Source organism: Dendropsophus ebraccatus, chromosome 4 (genome assembly GCF_027789765.1).
Source record: "Dendropsophus ebraccatus isolate aDenEbr1 chromosome 4, aDenEbr1.pat, whole genome shotgun sequence".
NCBI classification, from domain to species: domain Eukaryota; kingdom Metazoa; phylum Chordata; class Amphibia; order Anura; family Hylidae; genus Dendropsophus; species Dendropsophus ebraccatus.
Genome location: NC_091457.1, coordinates 44222034 through 44248800, shown reverse-complemented (window position 1 = coordinate 44248800; position 26767 = coordinate 44222034). Strand labels below are relative to the sequence as shown.

The 26767-nt window shown below is 41.3% G+C and overlaps 1 protein-coding gene across 2 annotated transcripts; it reads right to left on the bottom strand.

Annotated features, from left to right (window-relative positions):
- Positions 1 to 2312: 2312 nt before the first annotated feature.
- LOC138788150 (PRKC apoptosis WT1 regulator protein-like) lies at positions 2313 to 18250 on the bottom strand. Of its 2 annotated transcripts, XM_069965733.1 has the most exons (7): positions 18112 to 18250; positions 12661 to 13041; positions 10207 to 10272; positions 9452 to 9486; positions 7943 to 8015; positions 7260 to 7364; positions 2313 to 6597 (listed from the first exon to the last, which is right to left on the bottom strand). In XM_069965733.1, exons 2-7 carry the CDS (start codon positions 13030 to 13032, stop codon positions 6511 to 6513), a joined length of 738 nt encoding a protein of 245 aa, XP_069821834.1. In that variant the 5' UTR covers positions 13033 to 13041; positions 18112 to 18250; the 3' UTR covers positions 2313 to 6510. The 2 variants fall into 2 exon arrangements, with proteins under 2 accessions (XP_069821834.1, XP_069821835.1); XM_069965734.1 differs by lacking the exon at positions 7260 to 7364.
- Positions 18251 to 26767: the final 8517 nt, after the last annotated feature.

The following is a 26767-nucleotide window of genomic DNA, read 5'->3' as shown; positions in this document are numbered from 1 at the left end:
GAAGTAACTGCATTCTTACATACTTATATATTATACCATAGCCTACGATGGCCCAGTAATTAGCACTGTTTCCTTGCAGTCCCAAGTTCAAATCCCACCAAGGGCAACATCTGCAAGGAGTCTACATGTTTTTCCCAATCCTTGTGTGGGTACTCAGGTTTCCTGCCACATTTCAAAAACATTCTAATAGGTTAATTTTGAATTTGGATTGTGAGCCCCGCAATGTAAGTAATGATAATATCAGTGCTGCTGAAAATCTTTTCACTAGTTAAATAATAATAATAAAGGAGAAGTCCGGTGCGAGGACTTTTTTTTTTTTTTTAAAGGCAGTAGCCGAGGGGAACATAAAATACAATCTTACCTCACCTCTCCTCGTGCCTCTCCAGCGCTGGTAAGCAGCTCTGCGATCTTCTCTCAGCTGACGTCACGACCCAATTGATCAGCTGGGAAGGCATTTTCCCCCTCATCGGGACATCATCAGGACTCAAGGGAAATTGCCTTCTGCCTGGGGTCCTGGAGCTGGTGTAGCGGCACGGGAGCCTGAAGAGGTAAGTTAGGATCTGGACTTCTCCTTTAATAATAAAGAAGTTATTGTAGACTATGTATGTGAGCCTACAGTTAATGTATGATAGGGGGAATTTATCATTTGTGGTACTTTTTTGATAAGTTAGGTGTATCTTTGCTACATAAAGGTCCTTTTTACATTGAGAGATCTTTGGCTGTCCGCAAGCGCAAATGAGTGTCAGTCAGTTTGCAGTGCCTTTACATGGCACAACTAATAGAGCGGCCTGGCCACACAAACGATCCCTGTATTTAAATGCATTGCACTGCCATTTAAAAAATGATCACCAATAATAAAATAAATGTTATAATACACTGCCGAGCAATATGGGAATTTGATTGCTAAAGTGCTGGACTACTACTGTATTTTCCTAAGCTATCAACCCATGTAAAAAAAACTCTTGCTAAATATAAAGTGCAATAGTGCACCAGTGAGCCTGCTGATATAAGCCAGCCGCTATTTACCTCCAGATTCCAGGACTGACCTTCTTATTCCGGTGGGGTCCGGTATAGTGGTGTTTTCGGCTAATTGCTGGTATGCTAGTTAGCGTGCTCAGAGCATTTCGGGTGTTTCCCATGCTCCTGGAGCACCAGCTCGGGCCGCCTTACCTGCCTCCTCCTGGCCCGCCTACTATGCATATTCATATATTCATAGTTAGGCCTAGTGTTACGGGCTGCTCCCTTCACATGCGCCATAACAAGCGGCCTAACTATGCATATATGAATATGCATAGTGGGTGGGCCGGGAGGAGACAGGCTAGGCAGCCCCAGCTGGTGCTCGGGGGGCATGGGGAACGCCCCAAATGCTCCGAGCATGAAATATGACTTACAGCCCTGGAATGCAGAGGTAAATAGCGGCTGGCTTATATCAGCAGGTTCACTGGCCCGGAATGTTGAGGCCTCTCAGAAGCCATGTGCGCCAGGAATGTTGAGGCCTCCCAGAAGCGACATGTCAACATTCCTGGTGCGCATGTCTGTGGCGTTTGACGTCATGGACATGCGCACTGGGATTGAGCCGCTGGTCCCGGATGTGACGTGATCTTGACTTCCGGTTTGGCGCGCCAACGATCGCGGAAGCATTGGAAATGGTGAATAAACCCCTAGATATTTAAGGGAGTCAGGGGGAGAGTGTGGTAGTTCCTTGAAAAAGCCTAGTCGGCAAAACGTACATAGGGGCGGTTGCAGCCTCTGCAATACAAATGGGTGAGCGCTGGCTCTAATTTATGTTTACAAATATTTAAGCGCACTATTGCACTTTATGTTTAGCGAGAGTTTATTTACATGGATTGATAGCTTAGGAATATAGTAGTCTAGCACTTTACCAATCAAATTCCTATTTTGCTCGGCAGTGTATTATAACCTTTATTTTTTTATTGGTGATCATTTTTTAACTACTGACAACTATTTTTATGAATTTATCTGTAGATGTGCGTCTTGAATTTTTAAGTATGTGAATAAAAAGATATTATGTATTCTTTGAACCATACCTAAATGTTCTTTTTGTGTGTACAGTACTCGTTGCTTAGATAGGTTGTTCATGCAAAGATTTTGTGACACCTAGTGGTGGATTGATTTATTACAACACCCTTTGTATACTGGTGGTTTAATATTTCTTGTCCCTTTATCCCGAACCGTTTGTGTATCTACTTATGCTCAGTTAAGTAATCTTCCTTCTATGAAGAATGTCACTCCAATAAAATAGATAAAATGTGTAACGAAAATGCAGACGTCAAAAAGATGCCACAAAAAAATCATATAATTTATATTATTATTCTCACACAATACAAATAATTCAAAAATTATACATGTACCATCACCTGTTGTCAATTCTTCATACCGTACACACTGGAATATTCTTGATTCACTTACTAGCTCATTATCAGTCTAAAAACACTTCTCTATATTTTATCCTATATGTCCTGGTTATAAATAAATAGAAAATAAGAACTCATGATAATAAGAACTTTTTTTTTATTTTCTGTTGTGCTGAATTATTACATAACTTAGAAAGCTACAATAGTCTATATCTATTCCTCAAGGTTTTCAGGTTGTATAGAGACATAGAAACATAGGAGATTGTCAAAAAAAGACACCACTTGGTCCATCTAGTCTGCCCTTTTAGTATTTCCTTTCTTATTAGCTTAGGCTAGATACATGTTTATGCCAGGCAGGTTTATATTCAGGTACTGTAGATTTACCTACCACATCCGCTGGAAGTTTGCTCCAAGCATCTGTGTTGTTCCTGACCTTTCCTCCAACTAACCTCTGTATCCCCTTTTTCTTGTGTTTGGATTTAAAAAAAAACAAAACACTTTCCTCCTGAACCTTAGACCTTATCATATTTAAAGGTTTTGATCATTTCCCCTGATTCCCTTTTTCCCCCAGTCTATACAGATCTAGATCCTTAAGTCTTTCCTAATATGCTTTATGCCTGACACCCTCCACCATTTTTGCAGCCTGTCCTATTTTATCAATGTCCTTTTTTAGATGAGGTCTCCAGAACTGGATATATTATTCCAGATTTGGTCTTACTGGAACTCTACACAGTGGGATCACAATCTCTCTCTTCCTACTGGTTATACCTCTAGCTATACAGCCAAGCATAGGATTTGCTTTCCACACCGCCTGGTTGCACTGGTGACTCATTTTAAAGCTGTCAGAAATCATTACCCCTAAATCCTTCTCTTCTGAAGTCTTTACTAACACAGAAATGCAGATAGGGTACTCGGATAGAGGATTCCTCCTCCCCAAGTGCATTATTTTACATTTGGAAACACTCAACTACAGTTTCCATTGTTTTGGTCACTTATCTACGAAAGCTAAATCTTTTTCCGTAATACTTTTCCATAATTCCATATCTTTTTCCATATTACTGACACCTGCTGATATTTATTTAGACCCTTTCTTGTTGACTAAAATTTGATCAAAATGTAGTCATTTAATAGACTATATTGACCAGGATTGACTTATACTTTTTAAAAATAAATAATTATGTTTTGCATTGAATTTACAGAGAGCAAAGAAGATACAGTGAATACCATGAAGGAAAAAAACTGTAATACCACCTTAATGTTAAGTGAAGTTCAATGGACTCATAATAAAGTTATTAAAGTGTTATTGTCATTTAAAAAAAAAAGAAATGTCCAAAGTTGGGGGTCTATGTGTTGAGAGACCCACTGATTAATAGAGCAAGTGGGGAGAAGCATTTAACTAAGCAATTCTCCCCTTGTCCATCTCTGCACTGTAGGACTTCAGATCCATAGACTTTATATAGAATCATATACAAAATCAGACTATTACATTTTGTATTACATTAGTTTTCAGCCTTTGGATGTGAACTAACTGATAATAAATATTGGGGAAAAATAGATTGGGCATGTTGGATAGCCCCCTATAGCACCCTATAGTGTATTCCGGTGAGGTATCTGTTTTCCAAACAAATGCTGGAAAACATGTCCATGTCGGCCCCACCTTGCAACTTAAGGGACCAAATGAATCTGCTGCTATATCTTGGTATCAAATGCCACAGGGCCCCTTCAGAGGTTGAAGTCCATGTCTCAAAAGGTCAAAGCTGTTCTGGAGACACAAGCAGCCTGCCCAACAGAAGATAAAATGCTAAATGTCTAAAAGTGCTGATAAGGAGGAGGTGCATTAATATTTAGGACTTGTCTCACCATAATGGCCTTGTTAGGACTGGTTGCTCAGACTGACAAGATAGTGGACACAGACAGTGGACCCTAAGCTGAACCCAGTCCACTGTCCCTGCCTACTTGCTGCAATCTGCCCTAAAATGGCAGCGAGCAACTGGGCGGCGGTCCCTACACTGGCTAGGGGGAAGACAAAACAAGACAAATAACACAATAAAGAAGAGTCGACAGTCCGGGTCACAACAATCGGGCAGCACAGTACAAAACACAATCCAATAAGCAAGGTCAAAGTCAGGCAATATGGTCAGGGTCAGGCAGCAAGCAGGGATGGTCAGAAAGCAAGGCAAAAGGGTCAGAGAAAGACAGATAATAGCAGAAACACAAGCAGGCAGAGACAAGCTCAATATCCGGCACCAGAATGAGCCTCAGCCAAACAGTTCCAGTCCCCTATTGGACAAGACTCCTGGTTCCAAACAGAATCAGCTGTGGATCAGAACTGGCAGCAGTGTAACTCCTAAATAGCCAGAGCACACAGCAGACGGGTGGGGCTGAACAACATGCTAGAAATAGGCCAGTCTTCAGAAAGGGTTCAGGTTACTGCACAAGACATACGAAAACACTGAATATCAGCGCTGAGCTGAGGGGCGCACAGGGGTGCACAGACTTCGGCAAGGGCACATTCATGACAGGCCTCCTCTACAAATGAGGGTGACCACATTTATTGTTCATTGCAAGTCTGGCTTTGTGATCTACCAGTAAACAGCTGACATCAACAGAATGACTGCCAGGCTACAGTTGGAGCTGCTGTTTGTTAGTGGGTGTCCAGGCTGGGTAATAGATGGTAATACTGAGTAGGGTGTTCCTACTATTAGGGCATATGGAACGTCGGAGCATACTGGGCATGATACAACCACTTTAAGCTCCAAACCTATCTTACAAATACAACCAAAATGAACCTTTCAATACTTAGTGAAAGTGAAACAGTATAGGAAGAAAAGCTCATATACGATATATTAAAGCAGCAAAACACACATGGTAATTCAAGAATTCATTGTTAAAAAAAGTTGTCCAGTGTGTATTTTTTTTAATAGACTAGGCTTGATGAAAAAAAGCGCTGCTTCACTCACCAGGTCCCTGCTAATCCATACCTTCTGGCCTCTGTCTCAACACACGGGATGCTTGTTCAGGCAATCCCTAGCCAAGGCGACATATAACGGTAGCCAGATTGGCCAGAGCCGGCATTTCCTATGTGTCAAGGCAGGACCAGGAAGCAGTGATCAGCAGGGGCCTTGTTAGCGGCCAGGCAACTGTAGAGGATTGAACAAGTGAGTTATGCCTTTTTTTAACATTACACACACCCCTAGTTAGAAAAGACTAACTAAACACTGGACAACCCCTTTAATAAATACATTGTATAAGTAGTGTGGACGGGGGAGCAGCACTTTGTAGGTCACAGATTTGCATTAAATGTTGGGACGTTATGGAATATCGCTAAGATATTTCCTAACATCATGATTGGTGGAAACAACCTCTGGAACCCCTGACAATCAAAAGAACTAAGGGCCCTATTACATTATTGTGCGAAAATCTTTATATTGCTCGAATTTGAACAATAATCGTTTCGTGTGAATGCAGGCAATGATCGAAAAATCGTTCATTGCATTGATCACATCTATTGAGCTGAACCTAAAATCACTGTTAATCGTCCGCTGCAATTCCCCATTTGTTTGCTAATCGCTTAGTGTTAATCGTCAAAAATCGCTTCATCTAATAGGACCCTAAGGCCAGATTCCCTACAGCTAATTCCCTTCACCGTAGAGTTTATGGCCATCAGCTGTGTGGGGAATCGTAGCGCTGCCCCAATAAGATGAGTAGCTATGAGCATCTCTGGGCAAGGAAAATATGTGATGGAGCACCATTGCCCAACTAGCACAGCTGTATCTTCCCTCTGAGGACTGTGGGGCACCTGGAAGTCAAATCCTCTTTAGTAAGTAGGGGATGACATGTTCTAGCAATAGGCCATCACTTGTTTCTGTTGGAATACCTCCTTAATTTAGATTTTTTTCACATGTTCCTCACACCCACACCAGGAACTTATGAGGTGTTCACCTTATTACATTTGAAACCTATTTACTACTCTAAGCTTCCAGCTTCATCATCTTATTACAGTCCCTGAAGGTGAATGGCTTAGAGTAAGTAACTTGTGGATGAACAGCTCATTCATTATTCAACCATTTAGCTGATTATTGTTGAGATAATATCAATTTCTCAGTAAATTGAGCAGCTTAGGCAGTGCCGAATCTTAGCTGCTCAGCTGGCCCATCATCTTCAGTAGCATCTGATTCTCTTCCTTTAACTTCTTATTTTCATCCTTGGCTCTTGTCATTTTCTGCAAAAGACATAACATCATCAAAAAAAGCTGCCATAAATAAATAAAAAAGGGTCTGTGCACTTAAAGGGAAACAGCAGGTTAGAATAATATAACCTGATGATACGTCCCTATAGCACACGGTGCGCTGAGGATTAAGGTATGTTTCTTTACCTTCATCCTCTTCGCCATCTTCAGACTATTAGCAGTTTATTCCTTTTGCAAATTAGGCACCTAAATGCCTAATTCGGATAGGGAATAAACTGCTAATATCAGGTAAATGGCACTGAGGATGAAGCTTACCTTCATCCTCAGCACTCTTTCGGCTATATGGACATATAGGCAGGTTGTATTCTTATAACATGCAGAAAGCTTCCCTTTTATTTTACATCTTTATCAGTCTTTTTTTTGGTACAATTTTCTGTTATCTATAGCAATCATTCAGAGCATATTACTATACTACTACTGAGCTTATTTACTATACTATATTACTGATAAATGGCCATGGCCATAAAATGAATACATGTAAATAAACAGCTTTAAAAAAAAAAAACTCAGCCTTTATTGCCCGTTTCTTAAGTGACCTGCTTTATGGCCATTTTACAGGTAAAAGTGAGAACATGATGTAAAAGTTGCTTTTATATATATATGTCCCACTATGCATCATTGTGTATAGGTCTTACCTGGGTCAGGGTATTTATATCTCTTTGGAGTAGTAGCAGAGACCCCTCCTTGTCATTGAGCTGGGTGGTCAGATTGTGATTATCTTGTCTCACTTCTCTAACTGCCTAATAAAAATACGAATAAAGTTCACAGTACCAATCACTTCATTATGTTACTATTTTAGAGGCTATACACCCCTTAGACTTGCCTACAAGTATTTCTGTAATAATAACCACTGATGTGCAATGCAATATGAGGCTATGTTCACACAACACAACACAACATGGCCGTGATTAATCCTTTAACCACAGAAAACCTGTCAGTGCACACAATGGAGCATGAGGCTCCCGCCGCACGCTCCATTGAGTGCAGCGGCGAATTCGGATACGGGCGTGCACGGATGCACCCGCATCCGAATTTACCTGCAGTGAAGATCATCAGATTATCTTCTCTAACACCAGCCGTTCCGTGATCTGGGCAGGTCACGGAACGGCCGGTGTCTTACGCCATGTGAACATGGCCTGATTCTGTAATTAATAATTATACAATTGCTGTACCTAAGCACTGAAAGTCTTCTGAGCAGTAATATGGATGTTTGAGGATATAAATAATGTGAAAGTGATCTTTTATTCTTACACCTTTAGCTGGCACTTTACTAAAATCAAGGTTCCAATAACTCATGAATGGCTAGCAGTGGCTATACCTTCTGAAGTTCTTCCATCCATGATTCACTTCTATTTCCTGAAGTAGGAGAAATCAAAGGAGACTCTTGATATCTGAAAAGGCACACAATACAGAATTTCAGGGTATGTATACTTTTGCAGCCATGTTTTATGTTCTTCTAATGCATTGAAATAAAGGAACTTTGCAAAGTGTCTTGATGAAAAACCTCCTATTGTTTGTGTCTATAGCTACTTTTCACATCTATGTGTCTCCGTGATTAGAAATAAACCTTGTGTAGCTTGATGCTGCTTTCCTGGTGCCATCCACCTGCCCTGTAGGATCATTCTATACAGGTTTATTTGCAGGCTGTCACTATGAAGACACATAGGTCTGCATAGGGGTCGTAGACACATAATTATGAGACGTTTTTATACAAGACTATTTGCAAAGTAGCTTTTTCCTCTATTATGGGGTAAAACCTTAAAGGCGACCTTTCACCCCCACACCTGGGGCAGAGCCCGCCCCACTTGCAGGAAGGGGGTAAGTATCCGGGGCTCTACTGGGGGGTCGGGCAGGCTCCGACCGGGTGCCGGGATGAAAGGTGTTCTTTAAAACTTTGAAAAGTGGGAGCCATCAGAGAGTATTCTGAAGAGCAAGAAACCGCAGAACAGTGGCTGTGACATAACATCTGGCAGCTATTGGATATCATCCGCAACATCACCTGCCAGAGGGAGGACATGCAGCGCCAAACAGCAGAACAGGTAGGACCTTTTCTGCTCTCCAGGAGATATTTTACATGGTGTATTTAAAGGGGAACCATCAGCAGGTTAGATGAATCTTAACTGCTGATGGCCGCCTCTTATGCAGTAGGCACAAAGGATGAAGGTATGTCTCTTACCTTCATCCTCAGTGCTGTTCCTGTGCAGTTAGTCGTTTACTCCACGGTCAGGTAAGACCGTTTGAAGCCCTGGGGCACAGTTAGGAGCAGTACCCCACCCCCAGACACCGATCCAGCCCGTTAGAAAAGGCGGGCCAGCTGGGGGCAGATCAGCGCTATGGGGGCTGTGCTCCCAACAGTCTTACTGGACCCTGAAGCGCACGACTAACTGCACGAGAACTACACCAAGGATGAAAGTAAGAGGCATACCTTCCTCCTCGGCACCTCCTGTGCAGTAGGGGGCCATCAGCAGGTTAAATTTGTGTAACCTGCTGATAGTTCCCCTTTAGTTGTCAGTCCTGCACTCCATATGTGAATATGAGGTTTGCTTATTGATTACTACTTGATTTGCCTCTGATTCAGTCACTACCAATTTGAAAGAAAGCACACACAAATATACAATTTTATATACATAAAGCATAAGGGTCTATTTACACAGATTATCTGCCAAAGATTTGAAGCCACAGCCAGGAATGGATTTGAAAAGAGGAGAAATCTCAGACTTTCCTTTATGACCTGTTCTCTGTTTATAGTCTGTTCCTGGCTTTGGCTTCAAATCTTTGGCAGATAATCCATTTGTAAATGGACCCTAAGACCAAATAAAATAAATACCTGGTTTTGCAAGTTCCATCTGACATCCACAGCTCCTGCAAAGTAACAGAAACCAAGATGTCAATAATATAACTACACAGTATACGGCTAAATCACTGTGTAATCACAATACCTAGTATATCAGTGTTTTGCATTCGCTGCTCTTTCCAAGCTCTATTTAATGTGTAGATTTGAGCAGATAGAATAAGATTTGCAAGAATTTAGACTCCTGACTGGTGAAAAACAATAGTCTAGAGATGGAACTTTCCCTCCAAAAACTTAAAAGGAAGGAATAAAAAAATGAGACTATCCTTCTCGTAGTCATAACCATTTGCTGTCTCTGGGACTGAAAATCTGAATAAAAGGCTTCATCTGTGGAAAAGAATTGAAGTTGTCCCGGATTTGTACCTGTTCATTGTGGTGAAGAATAATCAACATATTTATTATACACAACACCTAGCAGTACATTGCTCATGTGTGAGGCACTCTGGCATGTATCCTAGGCAGAAGCATCTTATGGGACAATCCCAGACACCTGCAGCTGGCCCTTTAAAGGGAACCTGTATTGGTTTACTGGATGCCATCATTGCAACATGCACTTTATAGTATATCTGTATATCTGTAACTCCAACTTTAGGAAGTAATTCTATATAAGAAATACTGGGGCCAGGTTGCTGGTTTTAATAGTCTGGGCCCTCAAAATCTGTCAGACTTTTAATAGAACAGAACAATCATTCTCCTGACTGGAGGTGAACATTTATGTGATCTCCCCTCACCTGTATAGCAGTCCCTTGTGCTTTATTCTCATCGTTTGCATTAATATCTTCATTTTCTTCTGTATCCTACAAATCAATACCATGTGTTATCCATTGAAAGCATTATTCATTACCACTACATAGCTTATGATTTAGTAGACAATTAGGATCTGTTTAACCCTTTGATAACAGCACTGCTCCATGGGCAATGCAGATTAGCTTTAAGTGACTGCAGAGACTGCAATACTGGATACAGATGATGGGTAGAAAAATGATATTTCTCAGCAAAAACCAACCCCATTTACCTCATCCTAGAAAGGCTCTTTAAAATTCTGTAGCCAGTGAAGCATACACGGGGAATACAATGGTTTTGGATCCTAACAGCACTATACATATACATATATACAGTAATACCTCGGTTTTCGAATGCTTTGGAACTCGAACTGCTTGGTATTCGAAGGAAAATTTACCCAGAAGTAGTGTTTGGAATTCGAACTTTGCTCGGTTTGAACGTTTTTGCGAGCGTGGATGGTGGGGTGTACCTGGCGAGTTAAGCAGTGGTGAGGCTTCACATACAGTACAGTGCTGTATAAGACTGCTGGAGTGCATATACAGTGCAGTAGTAGTACAGGCAGTGCACCACCATCTCGCATACATTACAGTGCTTGGATGGGGGGGACGCTATACAGTAAAGGATGGGTGAGGAGTTGGTGACTACTGTACTATAATTGCTGGTTCTGATGAACATTTCTCATGTTTAATGTCCTGTACAGTATAGTATCACAAACCACTTGCGGAGAAACGACTTCCAGGAAAGGAGTTGGGAGTAGGTGAATAGAAGTAAATCTGGAGTCTGATCTTTCATAGTTTTGCCTTGGTCTTGGGTCTAATTTATTAAGGAGTCTATTCTAATTTATGAGAATTTGTTATGGGATTTGATTTATTTACTGGGTCTTGTCTGAAATCTGATTTATTGGGACAATCTGGTCTGTGAATTGCTTCTCTGGGTGGTCTGGTGTCTGATTTATATAGGGATCTGGTCTGGGATACAATTTATTTAGAGTTTTTGAGATCTGGTTTCTTAAAGGTCTGGTTGAGGTTTCTATTTATTTAGGAGTAAATACAGATGTATATAAATTAAAAAATTTTAACCAAATTGCATTGCATTCTCCATTATAGTAATAGATCCAATGGCGATAGTCCAGAATGCTTTCTGAGGCCATATTCCCACTCTGTAAGAGTCACGGAACGGCCGTTGTCAGAAAATATTATCTCGGCCGCTACTGCAGTATCGGTTGGATGATATTTACTGCCACTGAATTCGGATGCGGGCACAAATTTTAAGTAAAAATTCATCTGGGTATGTAAAATTTTGAGCACAATTGTGTAAATAATATGCGTGTAAAAATAGTTGTGGAACTAATCAACCTTACAGTGGTATTCCCATCTCAAGCATTTACAACATATCCAGAGCAATGTCTTTTAATCTACTATGGAACTGCTTCCTCTGATTTTTAGCCATCACACTTGCCATACAGTTTACTGGAGAGGTAGCTACACTTAGCTGTTTGCTCTATTCGTAACTTTATGTGATGGTAAATACTTTGTGTCAAAAAGTATCAACGTTTTTTTGAGGTGATACTATGTACTTTAACCCTTTCATGACCAAAGGTTGTTAATGCATGGATGTCAGGGTCACACCGAGGCACTGTTCCCTCTTACCTTCTAAGAGCCATAACACTTTTATTTTTTGGACTTTTGGGGGGTTTTTGGGCCATGATCTATAGTTTTTATTGGTACCATACTGGTGTAAATGTCATTTTTTTATCACGTTTTATAAAAAAAAAATTACATTTACAAAACAATATCATTATACTTTTATAGATCAGACAATTGCACACGCTACAACACCAAATATGTTTATTGTATTTTTTTTTTCAACTTGTTTTTATTTATAAAATGGGAATGGGGTGATTTCAATCCTTTATTGGGGGTTATGTTATATTTTTTAAAAACATTTTATTTTACACTTTTTATGCCCCCTATGGGACTATTACAAGTATTCAGTAGATTGCTTATACTGATCAGTGCAATGTCACTGCATAACATAGATCAGTGTTATTGGCGCTCTGCATGTAGAGTCTGTCTATGGCAGCCCTGCACACATAAAGCCCCCCCCCCCCCTCCACACCAGCTGCACAGGGCATTGGCAGTAGGCACGTATGTAGCCGTACAGCTTACATACAGGGGTTTAAAACTTGTGAGTAGATTTATTTATTCTAATATTTTTTTATTGTTGTTTTTTGTTTTTTCTCTTCAAATAAAGGTATCACTCCTAAGAAAACTTTGGTCCTTTTTGACACAGAAAAGGTAAGGGTCCTTGAGGTACTGTAGAAGAAGAAATACCCCTTGAAAATACCCCTTAAAATATTATATTTTAGCAGTAAAATAGGTATAGGTTATAAGTGCTCTTACAGCTGTTTGAATCAGATTAACTATTCCTGTTGGTCGCCTCTTCTCCCTAAGTTTTCTTTTCTCAATTTGGGTGCGATGCTTCTTCTGTGGACTCCCTTTTTTCTCCTTGGTTTTTGACGTGACTGGATCATGGGTTTCCACATCTAAAGATGCTTGGGACTGGACTCTTTTGGAATCTTTATCACATGTTTGCACTATATGTGAAGACCAGGATTGTGTTTGGAGTTCCACTTCTTGTTGGACCTGGCTGTCTATAGACCTGCTTCCAGCAAGACTAGAAGATGAGCGTAGCCTCATTCTCTCTCTCCGTGCTTTCCATTCTTCCATAAATGGGACTTGCTCTGCACTGCTACTCTTCATATCTCTGGACATCTTTGATTTCTAGAAAAAGATTGTGATATACACGATAAACCTTAGAATGGCATGTGAAGAACAGTCCCAGAGTTAACCTCTTTCATAACCCACTAGCCACTGTTTTACATCTAAAATTTTCATTGTTAGAATGTGTTGTAACATTAAAGGGTTCGCTGATGAATAAATGTATTTTTATTTGACATTTCAAAACTTTTTATTTTACATTTCAAAACTTTTTTTCCCAGAGAAAAAGTACATTTTTAACATTTTTATATTAAAGGGGTATTCTAGGCTAACCTTCCTTCTAGACTTCCTGTGTTTAGGCTCTTTGGGAAAAAAAAGTCAGAACACAGTAAGTGCCGTGTTTTCCATGATAACTTAATGTAAATTGCAAACTTGCTTTACATGCTATCACATCTACTGTTGATTTAGGTTTTGAAAGTTATATTGACAGTGACCCTTAGGAAAACTGTCAGAATGCTGCAATCATAACTAGAAATGGGTGGGCCCCATAGCAAATGTTGATTGGGCCCCCATTTGACTAAGTGTAGTCATAACTGTATAACTGCAAGCGCTGGTCAGGAGCGCTTGCAGTTAAAGGGATATTTTAAGAACCCAGGAGACCTGGGTGCTACAAATGATGACAGCTTAGGGGGCCCAGTGTATTGCAGGAACAGGCCATGTGGCCCCTTGATGCGGTGGACCCTGTAGCAGCCGCTATGGTTGCTACAGAGGTAGTTACGCCCCTGGCTGCAATTCAGTAACACAAAAAAATTATCCAATTTAGGCATTATTGGAATCATACTAACCTATAGAAAACATTTCCCATGTTTCTTAGTTTTCATGTATGGTTAACTCCCACAAAAAATTTAACCCCACAAAATTGCTGTAAGGACAAGGAGAAACATGGTACCTTACATATATCCATCTGTGCTTCTAGAATGTAGAATATGCTATTATTCTATACATTATTCTATAGTACAGAGCATAGTACATGCTTTTCTGAGCTCCCGAAGTGAAGCAAGCTTTAACACCTCCTCACTCCCCCTCCCCCCATACCTGATCCCACTTGGGACTCATCCTCCAGGTATCAATCAAACAGGGAAGGGGGAGGGGAGGCATTCCAGCTTGCAGCACTTCAGGAGCCTAGAAAAGTCTTTGGTTATTTCAGTTCAGTTTCCATTCATGTGAAGAGTGGGAGGTGAGCCACAGTAATCCAGCACGGCCACTACACAATCAAAGGAACTGTCTACTTCCAACTCCATTTACTGTATATGTAGATGAATGGCATACAGCTTATCAGCAGAGGTTCTGGCTGTTCGACCTCCACCAATAACATATTAATAGCCTATCCTTATGGTGCGTTTACACAGACAGATTTATCTGACAGATCTGATGGACTATAAAGGAAAACTGAAATCTCTCCTCTTTTCAAATCCATTCCTGGCTTTGGCTTCAAAAATCTGTCAGATAAATCTTTCTGTGTAAACGCACCATTAGGTTGGACCATCAATTAAAAAAGACTTAAGGCCCTATTACACAAATTGATTATCAGCCGAATACGGGGGCTTTAGAACCCTGCTTAATCAACTGTTTAGTCTGCATACCTATGTTGATGCATATATTTTATTTACTATGTTTTGTTATTATGTCTGTGATTTATTTGTTGTATGTCGCTATTAAATATTTATTAAATGTATATTTTAATGTACTGGTAGAGATAAAGTCAGAGTAGGGTTCATAGTGCCATTAGCCAACAAATACAATTGTATGAAAAGAGGCAAAGATTTTCATGACAAGAACATAGTTTTGCCTCTATACATAATACTAGTCAGACTACCGCAGAACCAAGGCAAATTTGTGGTTACACTTAATGGGCAAAAACAACTGGTTTATCCTACATAATTATGCAAAAGCAGAGCCAATGGAACCTCATTTAAGAACACAGTCTCAAAACACAGGACTAGCCAGATATCCCTCCGAAAAGGACAAAGCCAAGGGGTAGCTCCTGTAGGGAAACCACCAAAAACCACCATATTAAGTGTCCCTATAAGTCAATGTAATGACAAGGGAAAACTAAGGCCAGGTATCATCCACAGACAGCTGTTTCGGGGTGTTGCCCCTCATCATTGTGGAGCAGGATTTTGGCTAGGTGGGAGCAATGCCTAGTAGAGCCATAAGAGAAACAGATCGCTGATCTCGAGGAGAACAGCCAAACAGTAGCGGAATATAATAGGTCCTTTTCAGGCGGTAGCCCGGGGCCCTGAGGTCCTGGGGGGCCCAAGGTCACCCAAAAAAAATCCAGGCTACAGTTTTGCCATGATTTACAAAAAAAATCACTGCTTTTTTACCACAATTTTTCACAAATAAGGGCATCATGACATTATCTATTCTGTACTATGAGCACCACGCTAGTGCTACCATAGTTACAGTGGGGTTGGTAAAGTTAATCTGCCCCTGCAGCAAAACGATAACACAGTTAAAACGCTCGATGCCGTTAAATCCTAGGTGCATTGCTCCCTTGGAAACATGAATTTGCAAAAGAAGAGCCCATGGAGCCTCATTTAAGAGTCTCAAAACACAGGACTAGCCAAATAACCCTGGCCTTGGTTTTTCCCTTGTCATTACAGTGACTTATAGGGCCACTTAATATGGTGGTTTTGGTGGCTTCCCTACAGGAGCTACCCCTTGGCTGGGTCCCTTCCGGAGGGATATCTGGCTAGTTCTGAGTTTTGAGACTCTTAAATGAGGCTCCACGGGCTCTTCTTTTGCATATTCATGTTTCCCAGGGAGTAATGTACCTAGGATTTCACTGCATTGACCGATTTAACCGGCAGCCGGCAGTGTTATCGCTTGGCTGGTCTCCCTGAGATCAGCGATCTGTTTCTCTCATCCTACATAATGGTACAGAGATAGCAAAAATCTAATTACATAAGAAACACATATAATATAAAGTGCCAATCAATATGTAAACTATCTAACCCTTAGTGTCAAGTGCCACAAAGTGCAATTGCCTGTAGTATAGATGAGTAAATATATATACAACAATAAATGGAAACATTTGCTGCAAAAGAAAACACAGTAACAATAATAAAAAAAAAAAAAGTCACCTGTGAGATAGCAATGAGACTTTATTATTGTTACTGTTTTCTTTTGTCGCAATTTTTTTCATTTATTGTTGGATAAATATTTACTCATCTTTATATCACGGGCACTTGCACTTTGTGGCACTTGACACTAAGGGTTAGACCATGGGTCTCCAAACTGCGGCCCTCCAGCTGTTGCAAAACTACATTTCCCATCATGCCTGGACAGCCAAATCCAAAGCTTTAGCTGTCCAGGCATGATGGGAGTTGTGGTTTCGCAACAGGTGGAGGGCCGCAGTTTGGAGATTAGATAGTTTACATACAGGTTTGCACTTTATATTATATGTGTTTCTTATGTAATTTGATTTTTGCTATCTCTGTACCATTATGTAGGGTGGACCAGTTCCCACTGTGTCTTATTAGGACCAGTGATTGGAGAACGTTTTTAAATGGTTTTAAACTTGTATGTGCTTTGATTTTTTTTTTACTTGAATAAAATGTATTGTTTGTCTATTAGAGGTGCAGACCTGATTTTTCCAGACCGTTTTTCTTCTGTGGTCTAATGTATGGTTTTTGGTCTGGTTGGACTAGCAGTCACCATATAATTATAGTGGTGCCTGCCTATATGCATATAGTAAGCATCAAAGAATGCCCATGTAGCCATAAATATATGGGATAAAAAAAAGAGGTTTAGTAATAGAACTATAAAAACTCACTGATGCAATCATACAGAAGTTGGGATGTAAGCACACAATAACAGTAACAGAAAATTTTATTTCTATAGAATCAACATATTCAGCGCCATCCAGAGGATGCAGAACATGAAAAGAAATATTGTAAAGTAACTTTTTACAATACTTAGTAATTTGCTAATAAATAGAAATAAATAGAAAAGACACTGGTCATGAGGTCACAAAGGTATAGTGATGCAATACTAGGTACAGTGATGTCATATGATATAATCACAGATGCAGTGATCTCATAGCCTCAATATACTAACACAGCAATATAATGTCAGGTGTGCTCAGAAAATCATATAGGTACAATGATCAAATATGAGGTGTTGATATAGTAACAGGTACAGTAACATAGTTTGAAGCACAAATAAAGTCACACAGGTACAGTGATATAATTTCAGGTGCCATAATAGAGTAAGATAATGTGAGGCATTGGCAGAATAACACTAGTACAGTGATGTAATAGAAACATGGTGATGTAATACAAAGGTAGAGTAATATCACAGGTGCAGTACTACAGTAAAATGTAGAGGAATGCAATGTTAGGAAAAGTGATATAGTAACATAGGTACAGTGATGTCATAATAATAATAATAATAATAATAATAATAATAGTAATACCATAATAGATTTGAGGGATATAATGTTGGATGCAGTGATACAGTAACACAGGTGCAGTGATGTAATAGCAGTACATAACATATACTGCAACAATAACAGTAACTAGCGAGAAGGTACAGTGATGTAATAGCACAAGTATAGTATAAAAAATGAGTACAAACAATAATGTAATATCAGGGATAGCAAATAATGGGATGATACTTAAAGATACAGTAATGTAATTAATATAACTATGTAATAACACAGGTGTTATAACAAAGATACAATGATGTTAAATGATGATATTATAACAAAAGCTTAGTAATGTTAGAAGGTGAAGTAATAACACAGGTATCATAATAAAATGATGTGATAATTCAGATACAGTAATGTATCATGATGTTATGATAATATTAATGTAATAAAATGATGATGTCATAATAACACAGATACTGTAAAGTAATAAGACCTGATGTAATGATGCAATAAGACAGGTACAGTGATACAATAACATGGATGCAGTGATGTAACCAAGCAGGCATAGTGAGCAGGCGGTGACAGACATACAGGTGTGAGATTGTGAATAATTGCTGAGTGGACACTGCAGAAAGGTTATAGCTGATGAAGTGTTTCAATGAGTCCAGTAGTGGGGGAGATGACCCCTTGCCTGATACCTCCTTGCTGGGGAGAGGATCCCTCTGCTTCCGCCTGCAGTGTGGGAACTCCCTGGGGGAGGAGTGAGACCCCCTGCCCGAAGCTGTGCAGATCAGACACTACTTCCCAAAGGACCAGAAACCTCTGATCCTAACAGGAGGAGCCTCACAAACCCTCTCCCCCCTCCCGCACTTCCAGACTCCTTATATAGGAACGTGCCTGGGACTTGGCATACTTTTCTTCCAAAGGCACTGAATCATTTCCTGCTCAGGATTAATGTTAAATTTAGATCAGATTTTTTTAGTTTCCCAAAAAAAAAATTTGGAAAAAAAATAAAATCAATTGTTGTGGTTACAGAAGCCAACAAGTGCATGGATATTGAGGTCTGCAATGTGAACAGTGTGCTGACAGCCATGGGTGCAAGGAACATGAGCTGTGAGCTCCCCCACCTGACACAATGAGGTACACACCAGTCACTTCTAATATCTTATAATACACCTGAATGGAAATTCTCCAATCTGTAAATAATATGTATATAAACATCACATTGTTAACCTAGTGAATAGAAAGAGTTAGGCGGTGCTACATAGATCATTCTAATCTCTTCCTGGAGGAACAGTTTGCCACTGACCACTTCAGTCACATGTAATTCTCTCAATTACAAAAAAGAGGTTCCTCAGCAGCTGCAAAATGTAATACTGCTTGAGTCCCTGCTGCCGCAATAATACATACCTCAGCTGCTGCAGAACGTCATAATACACAGCTCATATGATTTTTTATTAAAAGGATGAAAAAGGTTTATATCAATCAACTTGGACAGGGCTTTACCTGCAGCAGCTGAGGTGTGGACTATAATTATTTGATGTACATTATAAAGACTATTTGAAATTACCTGATGTTAGTAGATGTATTCTGCCTTCAGCCTCATCATGCTTTTACATGGCATTGCTTCTAATATTCCAATAATTTACAGCAGAGGGAGAAATTAGCCCATATTTGAGGCTGTGTTTATGCCGATTCTACAAGTCTCTGTCAGAGTCTCCATAGAGGTTTTTTATCACTTTTTATGGCAAGAATAGTTCAGAATGTCGATCCAGCACAACACAACGGCTTTTGTTATGAGTGAACGCCAAAACACCAGTCTGAACATTACCTAGAAGTGTAGATAAAGTGTACCTGCCACTTTTCAAAACAATCTTGCACACTTTCCCTCATTTTTTTTCTCATTCTTATCCTCTCTGGATGTCTAAAATCATCTATTCTGTGTCCACTCTGACAACAAGCTGCTCCCTCTTCCCCCCTTCCTTTGTAGACAGAGGACATGTGATCTCCTCTCTGGGGGCCGGGTTAGCTGTTTATTGACTTGGAGACACCATCTGCATCATCTCCATGCACCTGTTTACTAGTAAAAGTGCTGCTTCTGTGGTGTCCCACCATGGGTGTTGCTATTGGTAATGTAGCAGTACCAGAGTTTTACCACTAGATGTCGTTGTTATAAGTATGTATGTTCAGATATTGCACAGCTGTAGTACCCAAAGGGTTATTGTTTTGCTTATGTATCACATGGATCTGTACACCAATAAGAGTTCTTTCTTTTCTTAACCAGTCATCTCTCTCTTTACTTCTTTACACTCACTCCTCACCCACTTACAGCACAGTTTACACATGCTGTATGAAGAAAGTCACATGGGTAGAGAAAGTGCAGGGTTTTTTGCCTTGGATTCTGTAGAGAAAGGACGCAAGCTAGGATTCTCTCTACAGCAGTCAAGTTGGGCCCTGGCTCCTGCCAGGTCCCCAATCTAAGCTGTGGTCTAGACGTAGAACACATGTATCTAGACACAGTTTCTCTTAAAGCAACCGTATTCCACACTATGCAGTGTTAAGCTACTACTAGAGAGGACAAGTCAGGGATCATCCTAACCCATGCCGCGGACAAAGAGGAACACAGTGCAGGACAGAATCCACACAGAAGTAAAGGAACTGATCCGGAGAGAGAAAAGTTGCTAGAAGCCTATGCACTCTATCTCACAACACGGGTGTAATCAGAGAACTCTGACCACTCTGCTCATCCCAGGTAACAAGGTCTTGGGCTTGTGTCACTCTCTAGGACAGGTCACCAGACACTGGTGGGCAACAGGTGGTGCAAAGACCAAGAGTCAAAAAACGGGCACAAGTATTCTCTCTACTCTGGCAGAGGACAGTACTACTTGGGCTGGGACTCTCTCGACATCCTTCTCTCTACTCTTCTGATCCTTTTTCTACCTCTCAGCATGCAACCCAGTCAGCACGGCTGTGTCACTCCTTCTACTCTCAGTACAGATCTGGTTTATCCAGTGTAAAGCAACTTATCAAGACAAAAGTACACTGTGTTCTCCTGTATCAAGTTTCTTCACAGTAAACAAGATTATATTTATTTTAATGGGACTCTGTGGTTCTTCACTAAGCATTGACACAGTAATCACACTTCCTTGGGTTATCTCCCCTTTCTGTGGGTGGCAATGCCATTAGTCCGGGTGGGGCACTACTCGGGACCAGCGTGATAATTGCCCAAGGGACCCTGCAACAGCCCGGCAGGTCACTGTTCACAGGGGAAAAAGGTATAGTCAGCCCGCTCAAAATAAAAGCATGTGTGCCACCATAGCTGTGTGCCCAAATGCAACTGGCGTCACGACAAAGAACCAAAGGGCAGAGCTGTACCACCACCGCGCAGGCGGTAGCGCACCACACTTCCATAGACTTACATGTGTCCCTGAGCCTAGGTTTCTGTAATATGAAAAGTTATACTTCTATCTCTGCTTGCTGTCAGTGAATGCAGGCATATGTACCTGTCTTTGTGTCACAGCTCTGCATATTGTGTTATGGATGTTCTGGATTTAAACTAGAATGTTTTCATTCACAGTCAGCAAGCAGATCTAAACCTACACTACACCCCCACCCCCAGGTAAACAGATGCCCGCTATGCAGCACATAGCTACACCATGCGTGTGCCACTAGGTACATCGCTTTGTGTTTTTTTCATGAATTTTAGGGGACCGGCTTAAAAAAAGAACCGCAGCATCGGCATCTTCAAGTTCTGCAATATTATCCGAATGCAAACACTCTTCATTTGATTCCCTGCTGCTTCAGAACATGGATGCCGCCCTAGGGAGTCCTGGAAAACATGGATACAGTCTGTCTGTCTAAACAACATGTAAAAAAGTTAAAATAAATGACAGTACCACTTTAAGCACTTTATAACCTTCAGTCCTGAATGAATGCCTCACATATCCTGAGATAAGACATTTACTGTAAAACTTCACTCAGTTTCATCATTCTGATGTGATAACAGTCCGGTCCATCAATTTCTACAACTATTTTACAAAAAGCAAAATGAGACTGCCTTCCCTTTAAACTTCACAGTCTTCTTTCTCGTTTAAAACTTTAAACCTCCCCCCTTCCCCGTCCTAACTCACAGTGATTTTCAGTTACATTATGGTAAAATTCTTATTTATATTACTTACGCCTGTAATCCTGTTTGCAATAAAGCCTAGGGGTCTGGTTAATTTAATCCCTAATAACTCCTTTTACCGAAAATGGTCCTTCATGGAAAAAAAAAAGGTTGAATGAACTTGTAACGTCTGCTGCACACAATATTCTATTTTTTACAGTTTACTTTGTTTTATTACGACTCTGAAGCATATTGAGGCTAGGGTCCTTTTACCTGCACCATTTACCAAGAGTGTTACTAGAGTATATACAGATACTTTTTGCCACCCCCACTTCCAACAAAAATAATTTAAAGTGTACCTGTCACAATTTATTTAAAAGGTACCAGTCATCAAAAAAAAAACTTTTGACATGCGCAGTGTGCCGCAGCACCCCGGTTGGTAAACTCTGATATAGAGGTTTTGGTGCTGTGTAACAGGAGAGCTGTCCACACAATAGTGTGGTGTGCCACCATGGGTGTTTTGTGTTTCTCCAGTACAACTGTCGCAAAAGCCTCTTACTCCAGGTTAAGTGGTGATGGAGTGCACTTTAAAGTTTCACCACTAGATGTCAGTATTTTATAAATGTATGCTCTTATGTATTGCACAGCTGAAGTTGGGAATGAGTTACTGTTTTGTATGTACCATGTGCTTTTGCTAGCCTATAGGAGATGCTCTCTTCTTCTAACCTATCTCTTCTTTTTTCTCTTGCACACATTCCTTTCCACCACTCACAGTGTAGATAACACATCCCCTGTAAGAAGTTACCTGGTGGGAGGAGGTGTAGCGTCAGTTCTTACCCAGATTCTCGTGGAAGAAGGACACCCAGAGCAGATGTCCCTGCTGTAGCCAAACCAGAGCCTGGCTCTGCCAGGACCCTCGTCCAGGACAAGTCAGTTCAGTCTAGTTAGTGAGTCTAACACACTTGTTGTCAGAGACAACCAGTTCTTCCAGTATTCGTACTATATCTACTATGCAGTGCTAAACACTACTAAGGAAAAAGAGTCTGGCAACATTCTAGCCCACACCAAGAACCACCCTACAAAGTACAGGGCAGTATCCTGACACACAAGAGGAACTAGCCTGGATAGGACAAAGCTACCAGAAGGTCTACGTATCCTATCTCGCAGCGCAGGTAACTGGGATGCCCCGGGAACTTAGCTGCACCCAGGTAGCCACGACTGGGACTTGTAAGAGGACGAGTCACTCGAGACTGTAGGGCAGAAGGTGGTCAGACTAAAGTCTATACACAGATACAAGTAAATATCTCACTCTAAAGTATTCTTCACAAGTTCCGGCAGAGTACATTGCTACATTGGGTTAGGACTTCCTCCACAAACTCCTCTAATCTACGTTCAACTCTTCAAACACTGCTCCAGCTACCTCTTTTCTACTCTACTTATTCAAGCATCTCCACAGCACAAACGATTTCAAGCACTAAAGTCTGTGTAAAGATTTATTTATTTGCTGTCAAAGTGTATTGTAATACTAAGAGACTGTCCAGTAAAGCTGTTATATTTTTTATATCACTGGGACACACTAGCCGCACACCTTGGGTTATTTTTCCCCTTTCTGTGGGTGGCGTTACCGATACTCCAGGTGGGTCAATTGCCACTCAGGACTACCGTGACAAGAGCCCAAGGGACCCACCCCAGCCCGGCAGGTCACCAACCATTTCTGGGGAGTACAGCCAGCCACAACATAAAACAGGTACCAACATCCCATCTGTGAGCTGGACTAGCACTGGCGTCACGACTATACCATCTTTGGCTTAGCTCTACAACAAAACCGACCAACCAACACATGAACAGGGTTCTCTAGTTACACAGTTTATTTGGATGCACAGCAGCTGTACACATGCACAGTAAAGGGAGACACTTAGTGGCCCTATGTATCATTTTGATTTAAACATAGAAAACATAAAAAAAAATAAAAAATAAAGAGGGTATATTGCAAAACTGCTTGCAATCACATCCCCTTTTGATTTCTTCCCAACTCTTTTCCTCTTTAAATACAGTATATGCCACATTCCATATTTGACTTTGATATTTGTAATGTTTGACGTTATACTGTTATAAAACTGAAACTGTAAATTTATGTACCATGCAAGACCTGCAAGGGTTAAGACACATGCTTCTACAAGATTATGCTATACAGGAGGCAGGGCCTAACTAGTCCAGTCACTCTTTAGCAAGGAGTTAGAAGGCCAACAACCTTTAATCATAGAATAAAAGAAATGCAAGAATGGTGCCTACTGTAGTCCCCCTCTCCATTATAGGACTTGACATAGGACAGTAGTCACGACAGCTTGGGACAATATCAGCTCTTGCTAAAAATTCCATATAGGACACTGCAGTGGCCCAGAACAGGCTATCTGTTCACTAGTTTGTATCTACCTTTTTATTATAGCTAGTCTTGTTCTGGGAAGGCCGTGGTCCACTGCAACTGTGTGTTGTGTAAGCCCCTGCAGTATTCAGGTTTTGTCATTACACCCATGTCTCCTGTATACTTCACTGTATATGCCTAATGGTGATAATGCAAAGGCTTGTGATCACGTGACCGTGCCCTGTTGCCATGGTACCCCCAATAGCCGTCGAGCTTTGGCTGGGGGATACCATGTGACTTCCTGCTGTACCTCAGTCTATCTCCTACCACAGAGGGGATAGGTTGTGTGTGTGTGACTCCTCTTCACCTTCAGAAGAGGAGCCTCGGTGTGCTCTGCTGCTACAATCCACTGGCTGTGTTCCTGTCTCAAGTCTCAAGATCAGTCGTTCCTCTCATCATCTTCTCTACTCATCAACAGCAAGTATTCATCTTAGTTCCATTCCGCCCAGCATCTCCTCTTCAGTACCACTACTACTACCCTTATCATCCGGCACGCTCACCTACAGCCTATTGCAGCATCACCCTTACTCTGCTTATCCAGGTTTACTGTATTTCCGGTTGCACCCAAAGAGACTGTTGCTATTGGTTACCACCGTTACAATAAAAAGATCCTCACCGTTGTTACTGAACCCTGGCATTGGTGTATTAATCGGTGCCCCGACTAGGAACAACAAAGAAGCGCATGCCCAGCCTCTGCATGGTCAGGAGCCCGGTTCTCAGCTGTGTTGCCCTCGTGCCAAAACTGTGATGATCCTCTGCTCAGCAGCTGGCCGGGTCCTTCCAGTAACTACACCTATCAGCGGAGTGGCCCTTAGGGGCCAGGGCATCGCAACACTATCCTAATCTAACTCTAATCTGAATCAAGTACTGTACAGGGAGTAGTCAGGAGCAAAATGCCACTGCTGTCAGAAGGGGATGGCATGGCCAGGGTGTCCTGGCCCTTTCACTGTATGTGCATACAGTTAAATGCGGTGCTGTGTTTAACAAAGCAAGAAACCATTGGCTCCCTGTCCTCCCAATCACTCAGCATTCTCCCCCAGCACTCTGGCACACAGGTGACGTCACTTGTGCACTGAAAGACCAGGGAAGAGAGACACCAGAGGACTACTGTGCTGCCGTCTATGGAATCACGGCCGGAGTGTACAACTCCATATACACTCCATCCAGGATCGCTAGCTGCCGCACGAAAAACTGACGTGAGTTTTGTGTGGTCGCTATTCATTAAACAGCGTCCGCACAAGCCTGACAGGTCACACAATGGAGAGTGCGGCTCCACTGCGGTTCAATGGTGAATTGGCATGCGGACGCACACAGATGCGCCCGCATCTTAATTCAGCAAAAATGAAGATCATCCGGCCAAGATGATCTTCACTAATACCGGCCGTTCTGTGACCCAGCCAGTGTTTCACGTAGTGTGAACCTGGCCTAAGAGTTCATCATATGAGCATTTTTGGTTTATTCCTTTTTTCTTGGAAAAAATATGCCTTTAATTTATTAAGTTATTTTTTTTGTTTGAAGGTCATTTTAGTAAAGTGCTTTTGTTCTGTAAAGAGTTTCTGCAGCAGCTGAGATTTTTTTTTTAAATTGAATAGCTCTCTGCCAGCCAAGTGAAGTGCTAGCACGTGAGTGGAGGCCAGACATCGGAATGCCTGCAATGTGCCGTCTAGCAGTTGAGCTGCATGCACACAGTTATCAATCCATGTCACAGGACAGGTTGAGACTATTTTCTTGCCAGCACAACTTAGAGCTTAGACCATTCTCCAAGGGAAAATTATTACCGTTAAAGGGCAAAAAAAAAGGAGCAGCACTGCTTTGATATATAAATAGTAAACTAAAAAAAAAAGCAATAAATATATAAGTAATGGGTAATGCTGTTACTACTTATCCCCTGATTTCTTCCATATTCAGGACAGCTTCAAAACAAATTGTTCCCATAAGTTCATTTTCATATCTATGTTGGCTTTTCTCCAGATTGTAGCATATGATGTGACTATGCAAAAGAAGGGTCCGTGGAGTCTCAGTTACGAGTCTCAAAACACGGGAATAGCCAGATATCCCTCCAGGGGAGGGAAGCCTATTGCCAAGGGGGTGCCTCCCAGTGGGGAGATCACCAAACCACCCTCATACGTAGCCCCTTAAGTCCCACTCGGTTGCTAGTATTGGAACATAAATAGGGAAATACCAGGTTGGCCCCTTTTACGTCAAAGTCTAACTCTGTGGCGAGTATTGCGACATGTCAAGGGTTTACCAAGGCAGGCATCCATCCACAGACGATCGTTTTGGGGTAGTTGCCCCTCGTCAGTGTGGAGTAGGATTCTGGCTAACAGGGGCAATGAAAAAATAGACCAACAAAAGACTGCAATCACTGAGCTCAGGGAGACCAGCAACAAAAAAATCAAATGAAGTACTCACTGAAGAGTCTCCACTGATGCATTGCCCCCTATAAATTTAAATAGGCAAAAGAGGGGTCTGTGGAGTCTCAGTTACGAGTCTCAAAACACGGGAATAGCCAGATATCCCTCCAGGGAAGGGAAGCCTATTGCCAAGGGGGTGCCTCCCAGTGGGGAGATCACCAAACCACCCTGATACGTAGACCCTGAAGTCCAACTTGGTTGCGAATATTGGAACATAAATAGGGAAATACCAGGGTGGCCCCTTTTACGTCAAAGTCTAACTCTGTGGCGAGTATTGCGACATGTCAAGGGTTTACCAAGGCAGGCATCCATCCACAGACGATCGTTTTGGGGTAGTTGCCCCTCTTCAGTGTAGAGTAGGATTCTGGCTAACAGGGGCAATGAAAAATAGACCAACAAAACACAGCAATCAC

Coding starts and splice junctions, on each gene's coding strand:
- LOC138788150 (XM_069965733.1), bottom strand. CDS start 13,032: ATGTCCAGAGATATGAAGAGTAGCAGTGCAGAGCAAGTCCCATTTATG. Junction 10,273..12,660: donor TTAATCTGATTCAAACAGCT/GTAAGAGCACTT, acceptor ATTGATTTGTAG/GATACAGAAGAAAATGAAGA. Junction 7,365..7,942: donor GGATGGAAGAACTTCAGAAG/GTATAGCCACTG, acceptor TATTTTTATTAG/GCAGTTAGAGAAGTGAGACA.